This window comes from Pongo pygmaeus, chromosome 21 (genome assembly GCF_028885625.2).
Source record: "Pongo pygmaeus isolate AG05252 chromosome 21, NHGRI_mPonPyg2-v2.0_pri, whole genome shotgun sequence".
Classification (NCBI taxonomy): domain Eukaryota; kingdom Metazoa; phylum Chordata; class Mammalia; order Primates; family Hominidae; genus Pongo; species Pongo pygmaeus.
Genome location: NC_072394.2, coordinates 8,086,789 through 8,103,962, shown reverse-complemented (window position 1 = coordinate 8,103,962; position 17,174 = coordinate 8,086,789). Strand labels below are relative to the sequence as shown.

At 36.6% G+C, this 17,174-nt stretch overlaps 1 protein-coding gene across 3 annotated transcripts in view; it reads left to right on the top strand.

Moving 5' to 3' along the window:
- TASP1 (taspase 1) overlaps nucleotides 1–17,174 on the top strand; it is a 312,488-nt gene that overhangs the window by 169,285 nt on the left and 126,029 nt on the right. For all 3 annotated transcript variants that reach the window (XR_008496145.2, XM_054467672.2, XM_054467673.2), the window contains exon 11: nucleotides 3,648–3,758. Coding sequence is in view for 2 of the 3 variants with exons in the window: in XM_054467672.2 (XP_054323647.1) it covers nucleotides 3,648–3,758 (111 nt within the window). In the remaining variant the exon portion in view is untranslated. The remainder of the gene's footprint in view (nucleotides 1–3,647; nucleotides 3,759–17,174) is intronic.

Genomic DNA, 17,174 nt, shown 5'->3' with positions numbered 1-17,174 from the left:
GTTGAAGAGAAGTGATGAACGCAGATATCATTGCCCTGTTTCTGATCCTAGGGAGAAACAATTCAGTGTTTCATCATTAAGTATGATGCAACTGTAGGTCTTTTTGCAGATGTTCTTTATTTCTGGAAATTGATAACTGAATTTAGAGGCCTAATCAGATTCAAGTACAGTTTTTTTTGGGCAGTGGACAAGACTACGTAGGTATGATTTTGTCAAGAGATACATAGTGTCTGGTATCTTTCTGTGGTATTAGCAGCCACTGATGATTGCCTCTATCAGTTATTACATTGTGGGTTACAAATGGTTATATTCCATTTCTATTAATTTCTTTTTCATTTATTATCTGGGATACTTCTATAGAGAAAATATTCCTTCATAAATGGTTTGGTTACTCTGGTATGTAGTTCCTATTGGAAGGACAGAAACATGCTTGCTTGTTTTCTTTTATCAGTTTTCAGAATAGTGAGTTGGTTTCATAGCATCCTCCAAAGGTGATCAGTGCTTTTAAAAACATAAGTTATGAATTTATTATGTGTTTTAATCCATTCATTTGTCATACTTATTGATGCTAAAATTTTTCTTTTTTTAGAACTTGGTATTTTTTACTTCTAGGCATCTTGTCAGGTCTTTTATAATCCATGTTTTATGCTAAGATGTGAGAACATACACATACTCTTACTTGGAAAAGTAAGGACAAAAAGAGGGTATAGTGAAAGTCTTATTTCTAATATTGGTGAATAAAGACTGGAACTGTTTGCCTTTGAATCACACTTCAGCTCTATGGCAGCATATTCTAAGAAACCTTGGAATTTTGTAGGTAAAAGCACAGAAGTCAAACTTTCTTTGATTGGAACCTACAAGAGAGTAAGCTTTGGTGTCATGGCTCTTTGTTAAAGATGATCAATGTCAGAGAATGTAAGTCATAATTTTAAAAGTTTCTTGGTAAAAAGATCAATCATTGGAAAGCTCTGTATGTATATTCCTGTATAACAGCAGAGCAAAGTCTTTCTGACATACATTGTGTATTTTTGATGTAATGTTAACTTCATGTGGTTTAGCTTTTTGACTTCAGGCATGTGTATATAACCTTCTGAACATTCATTTAGTTTATAATATGCCAATTTCCTAGCAGTTATTATTGTCCTAAAGTGTAACATTTCACTGTTCAACATCAACTGTGTACACAAAGGGAATTAAACTTTATGGCGTTTCATGAGCTAAGCACAATGGTTGTGCATATTAAGTGTCCAACGTGGTTTCTTTCTGTTAGCTTTATTGTCATCTTTTTCCCAATTATAAAAAGAATATTGCAAAAATTTACTGAATAGGGAATGCCACAAAGTTACACATTGAATTATGTATCTAGATCTTCCTTGAAGTGTAGGTATTCATTCACAAAGAGATATTTAGATCCTGAAGGATGTTTGCATTTACACTTTACCAAAAATACAGGGAAGCCATTTCTGGCAAATATCTGGCAATTTCTAAAAAAAAATGCATCCTTTTTTTTTTCTCTTTTAGAAGGCCATTATTTATTTTTTTACTGAATAGGTGAACAACTACTTCAGAATTCCCATTCTTCTATTGATTCTTTTTCTTTCCTCTCATTTTCCAGTCTTGCTGAATAATTTTCTTAAAACATCCATTTCCAACACTGGAGAGGAATGTAATCTTATTTCTAATTGACTATTTATAATATGACATATTTCTAATCTACTATGACTAATGTAATAGTCAAAGGCAGTGTTTTACCTATTCAGCACATTTGTTTCTGGTTGAAGAGGGCGTTTTTTTCCTTGAAGGTCCTAATGGCTCCTGTTCTTTTTATTCTATTATTTTTTATTATACTTTAAGTTTTGGGGTACATGTGCAGAACGTGCAGTTTTGTTACATAGGTATACATGTGCCATGGTGGTTTGCTCCACCTATCAACCCGTCACCTACATTAGGTATTTCTCCTAATGCTATCCCTCCCTTTGCCCCCCACCTCCTGACAGGCCCTGGTGTGTGATGTTCCCCTCCCTGTGTCCATGTGTTCTCATTGTTCAACTCCCACTTATGAGTGAGAATATGCAGTGCTTAGTTTTCTGTTCCTGTGTTAGTTTGCTGAGAATGATGGTTTCCAGCTTCATCCACGTCCCTGCAAAGGACACGAACTCATCCGTTTTTATGGCTGCATAGTATTCCATGGTGTATATGTGCCACATTTTCTTTCTTTCTTTCTTTCTTTCTTTTTTTTTTTTTTTTTTTGAGAAATCTTGTTCTTGTTCCCCAGGCTTGAGTGCAAGGGCTCGATCTCAGCTCACTGCAAACTCCGCCTACCAGGTTCAAATGATTTCTCTTGCCTCTCCCTCCCAAGTAGCTGGGATTAAGGCGCCTGCCACTATGCCTGGCTAATTTTTGTATTTTTCAGTAGAGATGGGGTTTCACCATGTTGGCCAGGCTGGTCTCAAACTCCTGACCTCAGGTGGGTCCACCCACCTCGGCCTCCCAAAGTGTTGTGATTACAGGCGTGAGCCACTGTGCCCGGCCTATGTGCCACATTTTCTTTATCCAGTCTGTCATTGATGGACATTTGGGTTGGTTCCAAGTCTTTGCTATTGTGAAGAGTGCTGCAAGAAACATATGGGTGCATATGTCTTTATAGTGGAATGATTTATAATCCTTGGAATATATACCTAGTAATGGGATTGCTCGGTCAAATGGTATTTTCAGTTCTAGATCCTTGAGGAATCACCAGACTATCTTCCATAATGGTTGAACTAATTTACACTCCCACCAACAGTGTACAAGTGTTCCTATTTCTCCACATCCTCTCCAGCACCTGTTGTTTCCTGACTTTTTAATGATTGCATTTCTAACTGGTGTGAGATGGTATCTCATTGTGGTTTTGATTTGCATTTCTCTGATGAGCAGTGATGATAAGCATTTTTTTCATGTTTGTTGGCTGCATAAATGTCTTCTTTTGAAAAGTGTCCTTGCATACCCTTTGCCCACTTTTTGATGGGGTTGTTTGTTTTTTTCTTGTAAATTTGTTTGAGTTCATTGTAGATTCTGGATATTAGCCCTTTGTCAGATGAGTAAATTGCAAAAATTTTCTCCCATTCTGTAGGTTGCCTGTTCACTCTGATGGTAGTTTCTTTTGCTGTGCAGAAGCTCTTTAGTTTAATTAGATCCCATTTGTCAATTTTGGCTTTTGTTGCCATTGCTTTTGGTGTTTTAGACATGAAGTCTTTGCCTATGCCTATGTCCTGAAAAATTCACACTTTTATGAACTGATGGTATTTGTGGCAGTGAGTGTATATTGAAAAGTACCAGTGTGGTTTAACAATTACACATAATATTTTTTAGGGGGATTTTTTTGTTAGTGCCTAACACCAGTCAACACATATTAGTTAAACAGAGAACTATGTATCATATTAATTTGTATTGGTTTGCTTTTGATTGGTAAACTTTGTGTTTAGTTTCTGCTGAATCTCTTTACTAAAATTACCAGATTGCTCATGGAAGTCATTTCATCCCTCACGGAATTATTTTCCCAGCTAACTGTTCTCTTAAATGATGCATAAGGGTGTTCTAATGCCGTTGAAATAAGCAGGGTGTTTGGTGCTGCTTTTCCTCAACTGTTGGTTTCTTTGGATTTCTAGGATGTGGAGAGCATCTTGTGCGCACCATACTGGCTAGAGAATGTTCACATGCTTTACAAGCTGAAGATGCTCACCAAGCCCTGTTGGAGACTATGCAAAACAAGTTTATCAGTAAGTATAACATTAAGAAGATTACATCTTATGAATATAGATTATTTCACTGCTATAAGCACTATGAGTCAAGTACTCCATTTGTATTTCTAGACCTACCTCTAGGGTCTAGCAAAGACCCACAGTTAATACTGATTGTGAAAAGAAATTTCACCATGATAGATAGTACCACATGAAATCTTCCATATAACTAAGCTAATGCCCAAGCTGTAAGACACTGACAAGGCTCTTATATAGTAGAATAAATACATAACCATATATTAATGTGTTAATAAGAATTGATCAGTGGCAAAATGTGAGTTGAGAAATGAGTCATAAATAGGCATTTAAGGTCTATCTCTAGTGATTTTTCAGAAAAAGGTTGATTATATTCATGTACTATTTCCTCAAAGGTGTTAGAATCAGACTTAGGTTTTATTGTTATTTTGTTTTAACAATTACTGTTGTTGAATGCTGTTTTAAAAGAAAACCAAATTCATTGGCTTAATAGCATATGTGATTTACGTAATTGTTATGAGTTATTAGATGCATTCTCAGAATGTTAATGAGAAGGAATAGTAAGAGTAGAAAACTAGATGCTCATCAAAAGTTCACTACATAGAAAGATCTCTATAACTAAAACTATAAAACACTGATGAAACGAAATTGAAGAGGACACCAAAAAAATGGAAAAATACTTCATGTTTATGGATTGGAAGAATCAATATTGTTAAAATGTCCATACTACCCAAAGCAGTCTAAAGATTCAATGCAATCCCTATAAAAATACAAATGACATTCTTCTGAAATAGAAAAAACAACCCTAAAATTTATGTGGACTCGCAAAAGACCCAGAATAGCCAAAGGCTATCCTAAGCAAAAAGAACAAAAATGGAGGAATCACATTATATAACTTCAGATTATATTATAGTAACCAAAATGGCATGGGACTGGCATAAAAACAGACACATAGACCAATGGAACAGAGTATAGAACCCAGAAACAAATCCACACACCTACAATGAACTCATGTTCCACAAAGTTGTCAAGAACATACGCTCTGGAAAACTCTCTTCAACAAATGGTGCTGGGAAAACTGGATATCCATATGCAGAAGAATGAAACTAGACTCCTGTCTCTCACCATATACAAAAGTCAAATCAAAACGGACTAAAGACTTAAATCTAAGACCCCAATCTATGACACTACCACAAGAAAACATTGGGGAAAATCTCTAGCACATTGGTCTGGGCAAAATTTCTTGACTAATACCCTGCAAGCGCAGGCAACCAAAGCAAAAATGGACAGAAGAGATTATATCAAGTTAAAAAGCTTCTCCATAGCAAAGGAAACAACAAAGTGAAGGGACAACCCAAAGAATGGGAGAAGATATTTGCAAACTATCTATCTGACAAGGGATTAATAACCAGAATATATAAGGAGCCCAAACAACCCTCTACGAAAAAATCTAATAATCTGATCAAAAAATGGGCAAAAGATTTGAACAGACATTTCTCAAATGAAGACATAAAAATTGCAAACAGGCATATGAAAAAGTGCTCAACATTATTGCTTATCAGAGAAATGCAAATCAAAACTATAATGAGATGTTAATTGCAAACAGGCATATGAAAAAGTGCTCACATTATTGCTCATCAGAGAAATGCAAATCAAAACTACAATGAGATGTTATCTCACCCCAGTTAAAATGGCTGATATCCAAAAGACAGGCAATAACAAACTCTGGTGAAGATGCAGAGAAAAGAGAATGCTGGTACACTGTTGGTGGGAATGTAAATTAGTACAACCACTATGGAGAACAGTTTGGAGGTTCCTCAAAAAACTAAAAATAGAGTTACCATGTGATCCAGCAATCCCACTGTTATGTATATCCCCAAAAGAAGGGAAGCAGTATATTGAAGAGATATTTGCACTCCCATGTTTGTTGCAGCAGCGTTCACAATAGCCAATATTTGGAAGCAACCTAAGTGTCCAGCAGATGAATGAATAAAGAAAACGTGGCACATATACACAATGGAGTACTATGCAGACATAAAAAAGAATGAGATCTTGTCATTTGCAACAACATGGATGGAACTGGGGGAGATCATTATGTTAAGTGAAATAAGCCAGGCACAGAAAGACAAACATCACATGTTCTCACTTATTTGTAGGATCTAAAAATCAAAACAATGGAACTCATGGAAGGTAGTGGAGGACTTGGCGGGAGGTGGGGATGCTTAACAGGTACAAAAAGATAACAAGAAAGAATGAATAAGACCTACTATTTGATGGCACAACAGGGTGACTATGGCCAATAATAATTTAATTATACATTTTAAAATAACTAAAAGAGTGTAATTGGATCATCTGAAACACAAAGGACAAATGCTTGAGAGATGGATACCCTATAGTTGATGGTGTGATTATTTCACATTGCATTCCTGTATCAAAACATCTCAGGTACCTCATAAATATATATACATACTATGTACCCACAAAAATTAAAAATTAAAAAATAAAAACATTGACTTTCTAGAAACCCTGTGATAGATGTGTAATTATGGCACATGGTAACTTTATGGTTGTTGAGAATGATCCCAAGTACTTTACTGAGTCTAAAACTACAGATTAGCTAGTTCTACTTTCCAAGTTTGGGTTTATGCTAAGGAGTTGCTGAACTCTGCTCTTTTCTGTTGCTTTGTATAACTCTATAAAACTGTTAACGGAGTTGACCTGCAGTATTTCATCTTGCCACTGGGATCCATTACCTAATACATATTGAGCCCCATCTTAGAAATTCCAGACTCGTGGAAAGGAGCAAGAAATGTCTGAGCTCACCTAATTGACCCTGTTCCTTTAATAGCTGAAACTTAGTTTGCAAGAGTTCAGTGACTTCCCAAAGTCATCTTGTTAACCAGTGGGTGTTTGTTGTGCAAGAAAACACTGCCTTTTATTTAAAAAATAAAAAATGTAAGATGGTATGAAATACAGAAGAACAATGTTCTAGGAGTCAAGACAGTTGTTTCCACTCTCAACTTTGTGTCCGTCTCATTGGTTAAACAAATTGCTTCAGCAGTTTTGTTAAGAATAAAAGCAAAAATGTTAGATAAGAGGCAGTTTCTAAATGCTTTTGCCATGCTAAGCTCTACGTCGTATCTTCTGGATTCAGCACATAAATGTGAAATTCTTTTCAGGCAGATAATTTGGAAATGGGATTGAAAAAGGAAAACTTTCAGGAACTACTTAGGAAGCACAGATGATATTTACAAGGTAAATGGAAGGAAATAAATTGAATTTACCAGAGGACTAGACTAGAAGCAAGGAGGTTGAGTTTTTTTCTCTTTTAACACACTGGTGGTGTAATTAGTTGTCTGTTTTAGGACAAATCTCTTTATTCTTAATTTCCTCATATGTAAAAGGAGGGGGCAAATACGGATGATTCCTAAAATTCCTTCCAGCTCCAAAATTGTATTTGATCCTTGGTTTAGTTCACAAGCCAAACTAAACTACTTGTATGAAGAATAGTTGTAGGCTGAATGCCGTGGCCTGTAATCCTAGCACTTCGGGAGGCTGAGGTGGGTTGATCACGTGAGGTCAGGGAGTTCGAGATCAACCTGGCCAACATGGTGAAACCTTGTCTCTACTAAAAATACAAATATTAGCTGGGTGTGGTGGCCAGCGCCTGTAATCCCAGCTACTTGGGAGGCTAAGGCAGGAGAATCTCTTGAACTTGGGAGGCTGAGGTAGGAGAATCGCTTGAACATGGGAGGCGGAGATTGCAGTGAGCCAATATTGTGCCACTGCACTCCAGCCTGGGCAATAGAGCAAAAACTCTGTCTCAAAAAAAAAAAAAAAAAGTTGTAAATCAAATTAGCCATTAAATGAAATTATAAATTAAAACTATTAATGGTGGATCTCAAGTTTCTATTTGAAATGATTTGGTTGAAATCCTTTCAGCCAATGATGGAGGTAAGCTAGCAACCACTTTCTTGGTTTTGTGGGAACCATAATATTCTTCCCTTTTTGCTTCCTTTGTTTTTTCTTTTTAAAAAAATATTTGTATAAAATATCTAGCGATTCTCATTACAATGCATATATAGAAAAATTGTATATGATAATTAAGTTCAATAACCCCTTTTCATTCATTCTGAGTCTCATTTCTCCTGCCAGAAAGAACCACTGCTAACAGATAGGTATGTATATTTATGGCTTTCCCTCACTCCTTTCCTGCCATCCTCCCTTTTCTTTCTTTCTTCCATCATTTTAAAAATTATATAGAAGAGATTTTTAATGTATTGTTTTGCAATATGCTTTCCACTTAACATAGCTTAATGCTCTTAATATATCAGTATATATAGTTTTATAGCCAAATATTTCATGGTTCCATAATTTATTCATTCCTCTACTGAAAGAGATTTGTCTGTAATTTTTGTCTGTATCATTTTACTGCATATAAATGCTTACTTCTCTATATTCTTTTAACTAAACATTTTATATGATTTCATTTCCTCTCTCTTTTTTAGCATATCAGTTATATTTTTTTAGTGGTTGCTCTAGAGTTTGGAATATACATTTACAATTAACCTAAGTTCACTTTTTTTGGGTAAAAATTTAAGGGGTTCAAGTGCAGTTTTGCTACATGGATGTATTGTGTAGTGGTGAAGTCTGGGCTTTCAGTGTAACCATCACCTGAATAATGTACATCGTACCCATTACGTAATTTCTCATCCCTCATTCCCTGACTCTCCCACCCTTTTGAGTCTCCACTGTCTACTATTGTAGACTCTATGTCCATGTGTACACATTATTTAGCTCCCATCTATAAGTGAGAGCATTTGGTATTTGACTTCCTGTTTGTGAGTTATTTCAGTTAAGATAATGGCCTCCAGCTCCATCCATGTTGCTTCAGAAGACATGATTTCATTCTTTTTTGTGGCTGAATAGTATTAGTGTGTGTGTGTGTGTGTGTGTGTGTGTGTGTGTGTGTGTATCATATTTTCTTTAGTCATCTGTTGATGGACACTTCAGTTGATTCCATATCTTTGCTATTGTGAATAGTGCTGTGGTAAACATATGAGTGCAGTTTTTTGTATAATGATTTTCCTTGAGTGGACACCTATTAGGTTGGTGCAAAAGTAATTGCGGTTCCAGACTCTGAATTTTAAATCATTATAACTAGACTCAACCATTATTACTTATGGGTCTAATAATTTGTCTTTATGTATTTTTCCTAAAGTAGCCAGTAACTCACTAAAATAAAGATTTTTTTCTCTTACTGCAATTTGAAAAAAACTCCGCCACCATCTTAAGTGTAGGGTTTGTTAAAATCTATTTTTGATAAACAAGACTTTAATGTGATAGACCGAATGGAGGAAAATTGAAAGGCATTTCAGAGATTGAAATGTTTTTGTTTCCACTTGCATTACCTTATGCCAAGATCAGGGCTTTGGTTTGACTTAATATTGGAAGCATAAAAGAGAATAACCAGTCTGCACATTTCTTTAAAAACCACTCTTCATGTAACATACAAAACTCATAAAAATGGGTACTGTAAAAATAGTGCCTTAATAATACTTCATGCTAACCAGCTGATTATAGACTGAATGCTTAGTTAAGTGGGGGAAGAAATAAGTAGTTTCCTTTTTAGTTGTTCTTTTTAAAAGATTACACGCATATACACATATAAAACCTCTTTCAGTGATTCAGATGTGACTTTTCCTCTTCATGGTTATTTTTAAACCAACTTGGTTTTGTGAATTATTCTTTTTGATGCAAACCTTGGCCGCATGTGTGGTATGTGGACTGTGGGGCAGCATTATAGATTCCTGCTCAGTACTTAACGACTAATATCACGGTACATTTTTTTTTAGCTGGTTTCTGTTTATTACTAAATATAATGATTGATAAAATGTTATCTGTGAAAATGACTTCTTTTTTTTCTTTGAATTTCTGAACTAAGCTACTAGTCTTATAAACCTACAATCTTTGTGACTGTTGTTGGAAAATTCCATGTGGAATATAGTATTACGATTTAGAGTGCTGTCGACAATTGAAATGGAGTCCCCTTTTATGCTTTTCTGCCAAATAGAGAAGTTATATTCAATTGATATTTTATGTGAACATTAGCTCTCATAGGAAGAACAAAAGTACACTGTAATTACACATTTAGCCTCTGGGATCATCATTTCATGAATTTCTTAATGATTTGAATATTTAAAAAATATAATGTTCTCTTTTCCAGGGCATTGTGTTTTTATAAGACTCTGCCTCATATTCGATAAGCATATTTTTCTTTTTCAAACACTAAAATCTTTTTTCTTTGTAGCTATCTGGAGCTTGAGGGACTCCTAAGAAAATGTATTCTTTTTTGTCTGTTAGAAAAATCAAAGATGTTTCTCCTTCACTGTTATAAATGCTGTGATATTTAGCTGGTTATATTCACATGTCCAAACTGCAAAATAAGGAAAATATAAATTAAGCATCCCTCTTTGGGCATTATTTGCCACTAATTCTTGGGTTCTAGGCTTTATATTTTCAGAATTTTATTTATCTTTTTATTTAACAATTATTCATTGACAGCTATGCATATACAAGATACTTTGCTGGTTACTATGAGAGATTCACAGATAAATAAAACAGCCTTGCTATCAAAAAAACTTGCATTCCAGGGGAAGAGAAAAAAACAAATGCACAGTAAATAAAATATAAGGTGAATAAGCACTGTACTAAAGTTCAGGAAATATAGGAACTTGCATTCTGGGCAATTTTGTGAAATGGAGATCCTGGAATCTTCTGACTACAAATAATCTAAAAATGCTAGACAAAATATTAAAAAAGGCAAAAATCACACTTTCAAATGAATGGATGAAAATTTTTGTGTAAGGTAGTCCTAGATGTATGAAACTCCCAGGAGTTTGGGAGAAATAAGTGAAGATCCTTTCTGAAGGAATACACTGTCAGCTCAGATCTCAAAGAAATCTCATATATGAATCCAAAATAGAAGGATAAAATAAAGTAAAACACGTAAAAGAGAGTTACCATGAGAGAGAGCATGTAGGTCAACAGAAACTTTAACCAGACTACCAAAGACTTTATTTGTTTATTTGTTTGTTTATTTATTTATTCGAGACGGAATTTCACTCTTGTTGTCCAGGCTGGAGTACAGTGGCGTGATCTTGGCACACTGCAGTCTCCACCTCCCAGATTCAAGTGATTCTCCTCCCTCAGCCTCCCAAGTAGCTGGGATTACAAGTGTCTGCCACCATGCCCAGCTAATTTTTTGTATTTTTAGTAGAGACAGGGTTTCACTGTGTTAGTCAATATGGTTTTTTTTGTTTTGTTTTGTTTTTTTGAGATGGAGTCTTGCTCTGTCACCCAGGCTGGAGTGCAATGGCATGATCTCTGCACACTGCAATCTCCGCCTCCAGGGTTCAAGTGATTCTCCTGCCTCAGCCTCACAAGTAGCTGGGATTACAAGCATCCGCCACCATGCCCAGCTAATTTTTTATATTTTTGGTAGAGATGGGGTTTCACCATGTTGGCCAGGCTGGTCTCAAACTCCTGACCTCAGGTGATCCCCCAGCCTCGGCCTTCCAAAGTGCTGGGATTACAGGCATGAGCCACCATGCCCGGCCTACCAAAGACTTTAGATATTAGAATTACTAGATAGAAAATATGAAATAAGTTTGTTTTAAATATTGATGTTTTTAAATAGGGACAATCATTTTGGAAAAATATTCATTCATTTCAATTTTCATGAAAAGTGGAACATGTGCCTGCCCACAACCCAGAAACTCTGGTCCTGTATTTCTATGTATGTACCAGATGACATGCACAAGAATATCTGTAGCACTTATTTTAAATGATGGAAAGAACTGTAATGTCCACCAACAGAATACCATATGGCAGTAAAAACAGATGCCTTGCAGCTGTACCCATCAGCATGAATGAACCTTAAAATCATGATACTTAAGTTAGAAAATGCAGTTTGCAAAGGAATGCAGTCAGTATGCCACCATTAAGATACCTTAGCAAAATCACACATTAATTATACATACATATATATTAAAACTATAAAGGAGAGAAAAGTTATTAAGAAGTAATTCAGGGTAGTAGTTTTCTCTGGAAGGGAGGATTTGGGAAGTCTCAACAATGTTGGTAGGGTTTGCTTTTCCAAGTTGTTTAGTGGATTAATGGATGTTTGTTCTATTTATGTGTTTGACAAATTATGTGTTACATATATTCTTTTTCAAACAAATCAAGAAAAAAATAATCCTATCAAAAAGTAGACCAAGAACATGAATAGACATTTCTCCAAAGAAGATATACTGCCAACAAACATGAAAAAAATGCTCAATATCACTAATCATTAGGGAAATGCAAATTAAAACCACAATGAGATACCACCTTATGCCTACAAGAATGACCATAATTTAAAAGTCAAAAAACAATAAATGTTGGCATGGATGTAATGTAAAGAGAACACTTTTACACTGCTGGTGGAAATGTAAATTTGTGCAATCATTATGGAAAACAGTATGAAGATTCCTTAAAGATCTAAAAATAGATCTACCATTTGCTCCAGCAGTCCCACTACTGAGTAGCTACCCAAAGGAAGTCATTATAAGAAAAAGACACATGCACATACAAGTTTATAGGAGCACAATTTATAATTGCAAACATATGGAACCAGCCTTAGTACCCATTGACTTAACGAGTGGATAAAGAAAATATGGTATATACACACCATGGAATACTATTCAACCATAAAAAGGAATGAAATAATGTCTTTTACAGAAACTTGGATGGGGCTGGAGGCCATTATTCTAAGTGAAGTCACTCAAGAATAGAAAACCAAATATCATAAGTTCTCACTTATAAGTGGGAGTTAAGCTGTGAGGACACAAAGGCATAGGAGTGATATAATGGACTTTGAGGACTCATAGGAGAAGGTTGGGAGGGGAGTGAGGGATAAAAGACTACATATTGGGCACAGTATATACCGCTCAGGTGACAGGTTCACTAAAATATCAGAAATAACCACTTAAAGAATGTATTCATGTAACTCGAAACCATTGAAACCCAAAACCATCCCAAACCCCAAAACTATTGAAATAAAAATATCAAAACCTTAACAGTTAAACTCCTTTTTTATTTTTATTTCTTTTCAAGACTGGTTCTCCCTCTGTCATGCAGGCTGGAGTGCAGTAGCACGATCATAGCTCCCTGTAACTTACAACCCCCCTGGGCTCTAGCCGTCCTTGTGCCTCAGCCTCCTAAGTAGCTAGGATTACAGGCACTTACCACCACATCCAGCTAAATTTTTAATTTTTCTATGGAGACAGGGTCTTACTATGTTGCCCAGGCTGATCTTGAACTCCTGGGCTCCAGTAATCCTCCTGCTTTTACCTCCCAAAGTGCTGGGATTACAGTCATGAGCCACCACGCCTGGCCCATAGTTAAACTCTTAATGTGGTGAAGTAGGAAAGGGCTGAAGCGTTCAAAAGAAGCAGAGAAAGGTGTCATATCTGGTAGACTAAGGAAAGAGTCATGAATGAAGTGTCTTCAGGAGGGAAAATCTTGGGATTTGTTTTATGATCAGCAAGTTATCTAATTTAACAGGTAGACAGAATATAGTCAAGAGAATGGTATAATTACAAGTGGAAAAACAAACAAACAAGCAATTGTTCTTAATATAGTGGACAGCCACATAAGGCTTTTGGCAATAGAGTTTTTTAAGATATGTTATTATTATTATACTTTAAGTTCTATGGTACATGTGCACAATGTGCAGGTTTGTTACATATGTATACATGTGCCATGTTGGTTTGCTGCACCCATTAACTCGTCATTTACATGAGGTGTTTCTCCTAATGCTATCCCTCCCCCCTCCCCCCCACCCCACTACAGGCCCCAATGTGTGATGTTCCCCTTCCTGTGTCCATGTGTTCTCATTGTTCAATTCCCACCTATGAGTGAGAACATGTGGTGTTTGGTTTTTTGTCATTGCGATAGTTTGCTGAGAATGATGGTTTCCAGCTTCATCCATGTCGCTACAAAGGACATGAACTCATCCTTTTTTATGGCTGCATAGTATTCCATGGTGTATATGTGCCACATTTTCTTAATCCAGTCTATCATTGATGGACGTTTGGGTTGGTTCCAAATCTTTGCTATTGTGAATAGTGCCACAGTAAACATACATGTGCATGTGTCTTTATCGTAGCATGTTTCTATAATCCTTTGGTTTATATACCCAGTAATGGGATTGCTGGGTCAAATGGTCTTTCTAGTTCTAGATCCTTGAGGAATCACCACACTGTCTTCCACAATGGTTGAACTAATTTACACTCCCACCAACAGTGTAAAAGCGTTCCTATTTCTCCACGTCTTCTCCAACAACTGTTGTTTCCTGACTTTTTAATGATCGCCGTTCTAACTGGTGTGAGATGGTATCTCATTGTGGTTTTGATTTGCATTTCTCTGATGAGCAGTGATGATGAGCATTTTTTCATGTGTCTATTGGCTGCATAAATGTCTTCTTTTGAAAAGTGTCTGTTCATATCCTTTGCCCCCTTTTTGATGGGGTTGTTTGTTTTTTTCTTGTAAATTTGTTTAAGTTCTTTGTAGATTCTGGATATTAGCCCTTTGTCAGATGGATAGATTGCAAAAATTTTCTCCCATTCTGTAGGTTGCCTGTTCACTCTGATGGTAGTTTCTTTTGCTGTGCAGAAGCTCTTTAGTTTGATTAGATCCCATTTGTCAATTTTGGCTTTTGTTGCCATTGCTTTTGGTGTTTTAGTCGTGAAGTCTTTGCCCATGCCTGTGTCCTGAATGGTATTGCCTAGGTTTTCTTCTAGGGTTTTTATGGTTTTAGGTCTAACATTTAAGTCTTTAATCCATCTCAAATTAATTTTTGTATAAGGTGTAAAGTGGGGATCCAGTTTCAGCTTTCTACATAAGGCTAGCCAGTTTTCCCAGCACCATTTATTAAATAGGGAATCCTTTCCCCATTTCTTGTTTTTGTCAGGTTTTTCAAAGATCAGATGGTTGTAGATGCATGGTGTTATTTCTGAGTCCCCTGTTCTGTTCCATTGGTCGGTATATCTGTTTTGGCACCAGTACCATGCTGTTTTGGTTACTGTAGTATAGTTTGAAGTCAGGTAGTATGATGCCTCCAGCTTTGTTCTTTTTGCTTAGGATTGTCTTGGCAATGTAGGCTCTTTTTTGGTTCCATATGAACTTTAAAGTAGTTTTTTCCAATTCTGTGAAGAAAGTCATTGGTAGCTTGATGGGGATGGCATCTGTCATGGCTTCCCTTGGCTAGGAAAGGGAAATCCTCTGACCCCTTGTGCTTCCTGGGTGAGGCGATGCCCCACCCTGCTTTGGCTCTCCCTCCTGTGGTCTGCACCCACTTTCTGAGTAGTCCCAATGAGATGAACCAGGTTCCTCAGTTGGAAATGCAGAAATCACCCGTCTTTGCATAGATCACGCTGGGAGCTGCAGACCAGAGCTGTTCCTGTTTGGCCATCTTGGAACGGACCTATACTCAGTAAATACAGTTTTATTCTAAGATGTGGATGGATTGGAGGAAGGAGACCTTGGAGATGAGGTACTAATTTGTAGGCAGTGGCAATTAGAGAAACAGAACTAGATTGGATAGAAAGGAGGGTCATGTACTAAAGATTCTCAAAGAGAATCTCTGGGGCTTTATAGCTGATAGAATGTGACAGGTGTGGGGAAAGAGGCATTGGAATAGCTGGAGTTTAGATTCTGAAGGACATGGAATTACATGCCAATAAGACATTATAGGAATGTCATATTTGAAACATTGGACATGTAGAGAGAATGGCATTGGTTTTGACCATGTTGGCATAGAGGTATTTGTAGACATGATAGTCAGTTGCCGTATGTGGGTCTAGACCTTGAGAGGGGAGTTGAGACTTTGGGGTTGTCTTCCATGATTTATGGTACTTCCATATGCGGGATTCAGCTGAGAGGCCAGATCTGCTCACATGTCATTTTCTCAAAGAAGCTTTTCCTGTCCACCCTACCTAAAATTTTACTCCTTTTCCTGCCCTCCTACTCTGGTTTATATTTCTATTTAACCCTTCTTGATTTAGTCTGTATTTACTTGTTATTATTGTCTGTCTCCCTTAAGCAGGGCATAAACTCTAGGAGAGCAGAGATTCTGACGATTATTTTTAACCCCATTGCTAGAAAAAGAGTATCATTTGAAGGGGATAGAAAAGAGACAAAGAATGAGGGAAGAGAAAAGGACACTTGTGATTTGGAAGCCAGAGATAGAAGGGTTATTTTTTTCATAAATGAAAGGATTGCAATGTATTTAGAGATGTAAATAAATACGCAGAAAAAGCTTTTGGGGTTAGGCATTAGGAGGGTACAAGTCAGCTGAAGGTTGTGTAGTGGCAGGGTAAGAAAAGAACTCTGCTGAGCAGCTGGGAGAGAGAGAGGATCAGAAATGATGAAGAAGGGGACAAGTTAGATGGTTTAGACTCCAAATCATCTTGTCAATAGGTGACTGACATCCATCAACTTTACTTCTAAAATGTGTACAAGTTAGTACACAAATGTATACCTTGCATTTTATCTTCTTTTTTGTTTAACTAGAGTACATCTTACAGAAGGTCCCAAAGTTGCAAAATAAATCATTTTTCTTCCCTTGTGACATAAGATACATATGTATAATTCCAGAACATTTTTAAGTGTATAGAAGTTTTATAAAATGTATAGAATACATTTAAGTGAGTAGGTGGATTGGGAATAAAAGGGAAAAGAAAAGATGGGAGATTTCTATAAGGATATCAGTCACTTAGAAAATGAATGTGGTTTTATAAGAGCCTTCAAGAATGTTCATTAGGAAGCTCATGGTAGAACTGAATGCCTTTTGCTTGCCCTTTTCTGGGGTGTTGTTATGGTGAGCTCTGAAATACCTCTCAGAGTGCCCCCCCACCCTTTTTAAATTGAGGCTTAAGAAATAATTCATTTAAAACAAGACGCAGAAAGCTTGTACTGGAATGTCAGGAGGTTGAAGAATAGGAAGAGTGATTAGAGAGATAATACTCAGTGGCATTATTGAAGGTAATAGACATTTGAGACTTTTTTCCTTTGGATACAATGGATGATTAAAAATCACATTTAGAAACCAAAGGAGGCAGATCATTTGAGGTCAGGAGTTCGAGACCAGCCTGGCCAACATGGGAAAACCCTGTCTCTACTAAAAATACAAAAATTAGCCAGGCGTGGTGTCAGGTGCCTATAGTCCCTGCTACTCGGGAGGCTGAGGCAGGAGAACAGCTTGAACCTAGGAAGCAGAGGTTGCAGTGAGCCAAGATGATGCCGCTACATTCTAGCCTGGGCAACAGAGCAAGACACTGTCTCAAAAAAAAAAAAAAAAATGACATTTATTGACCT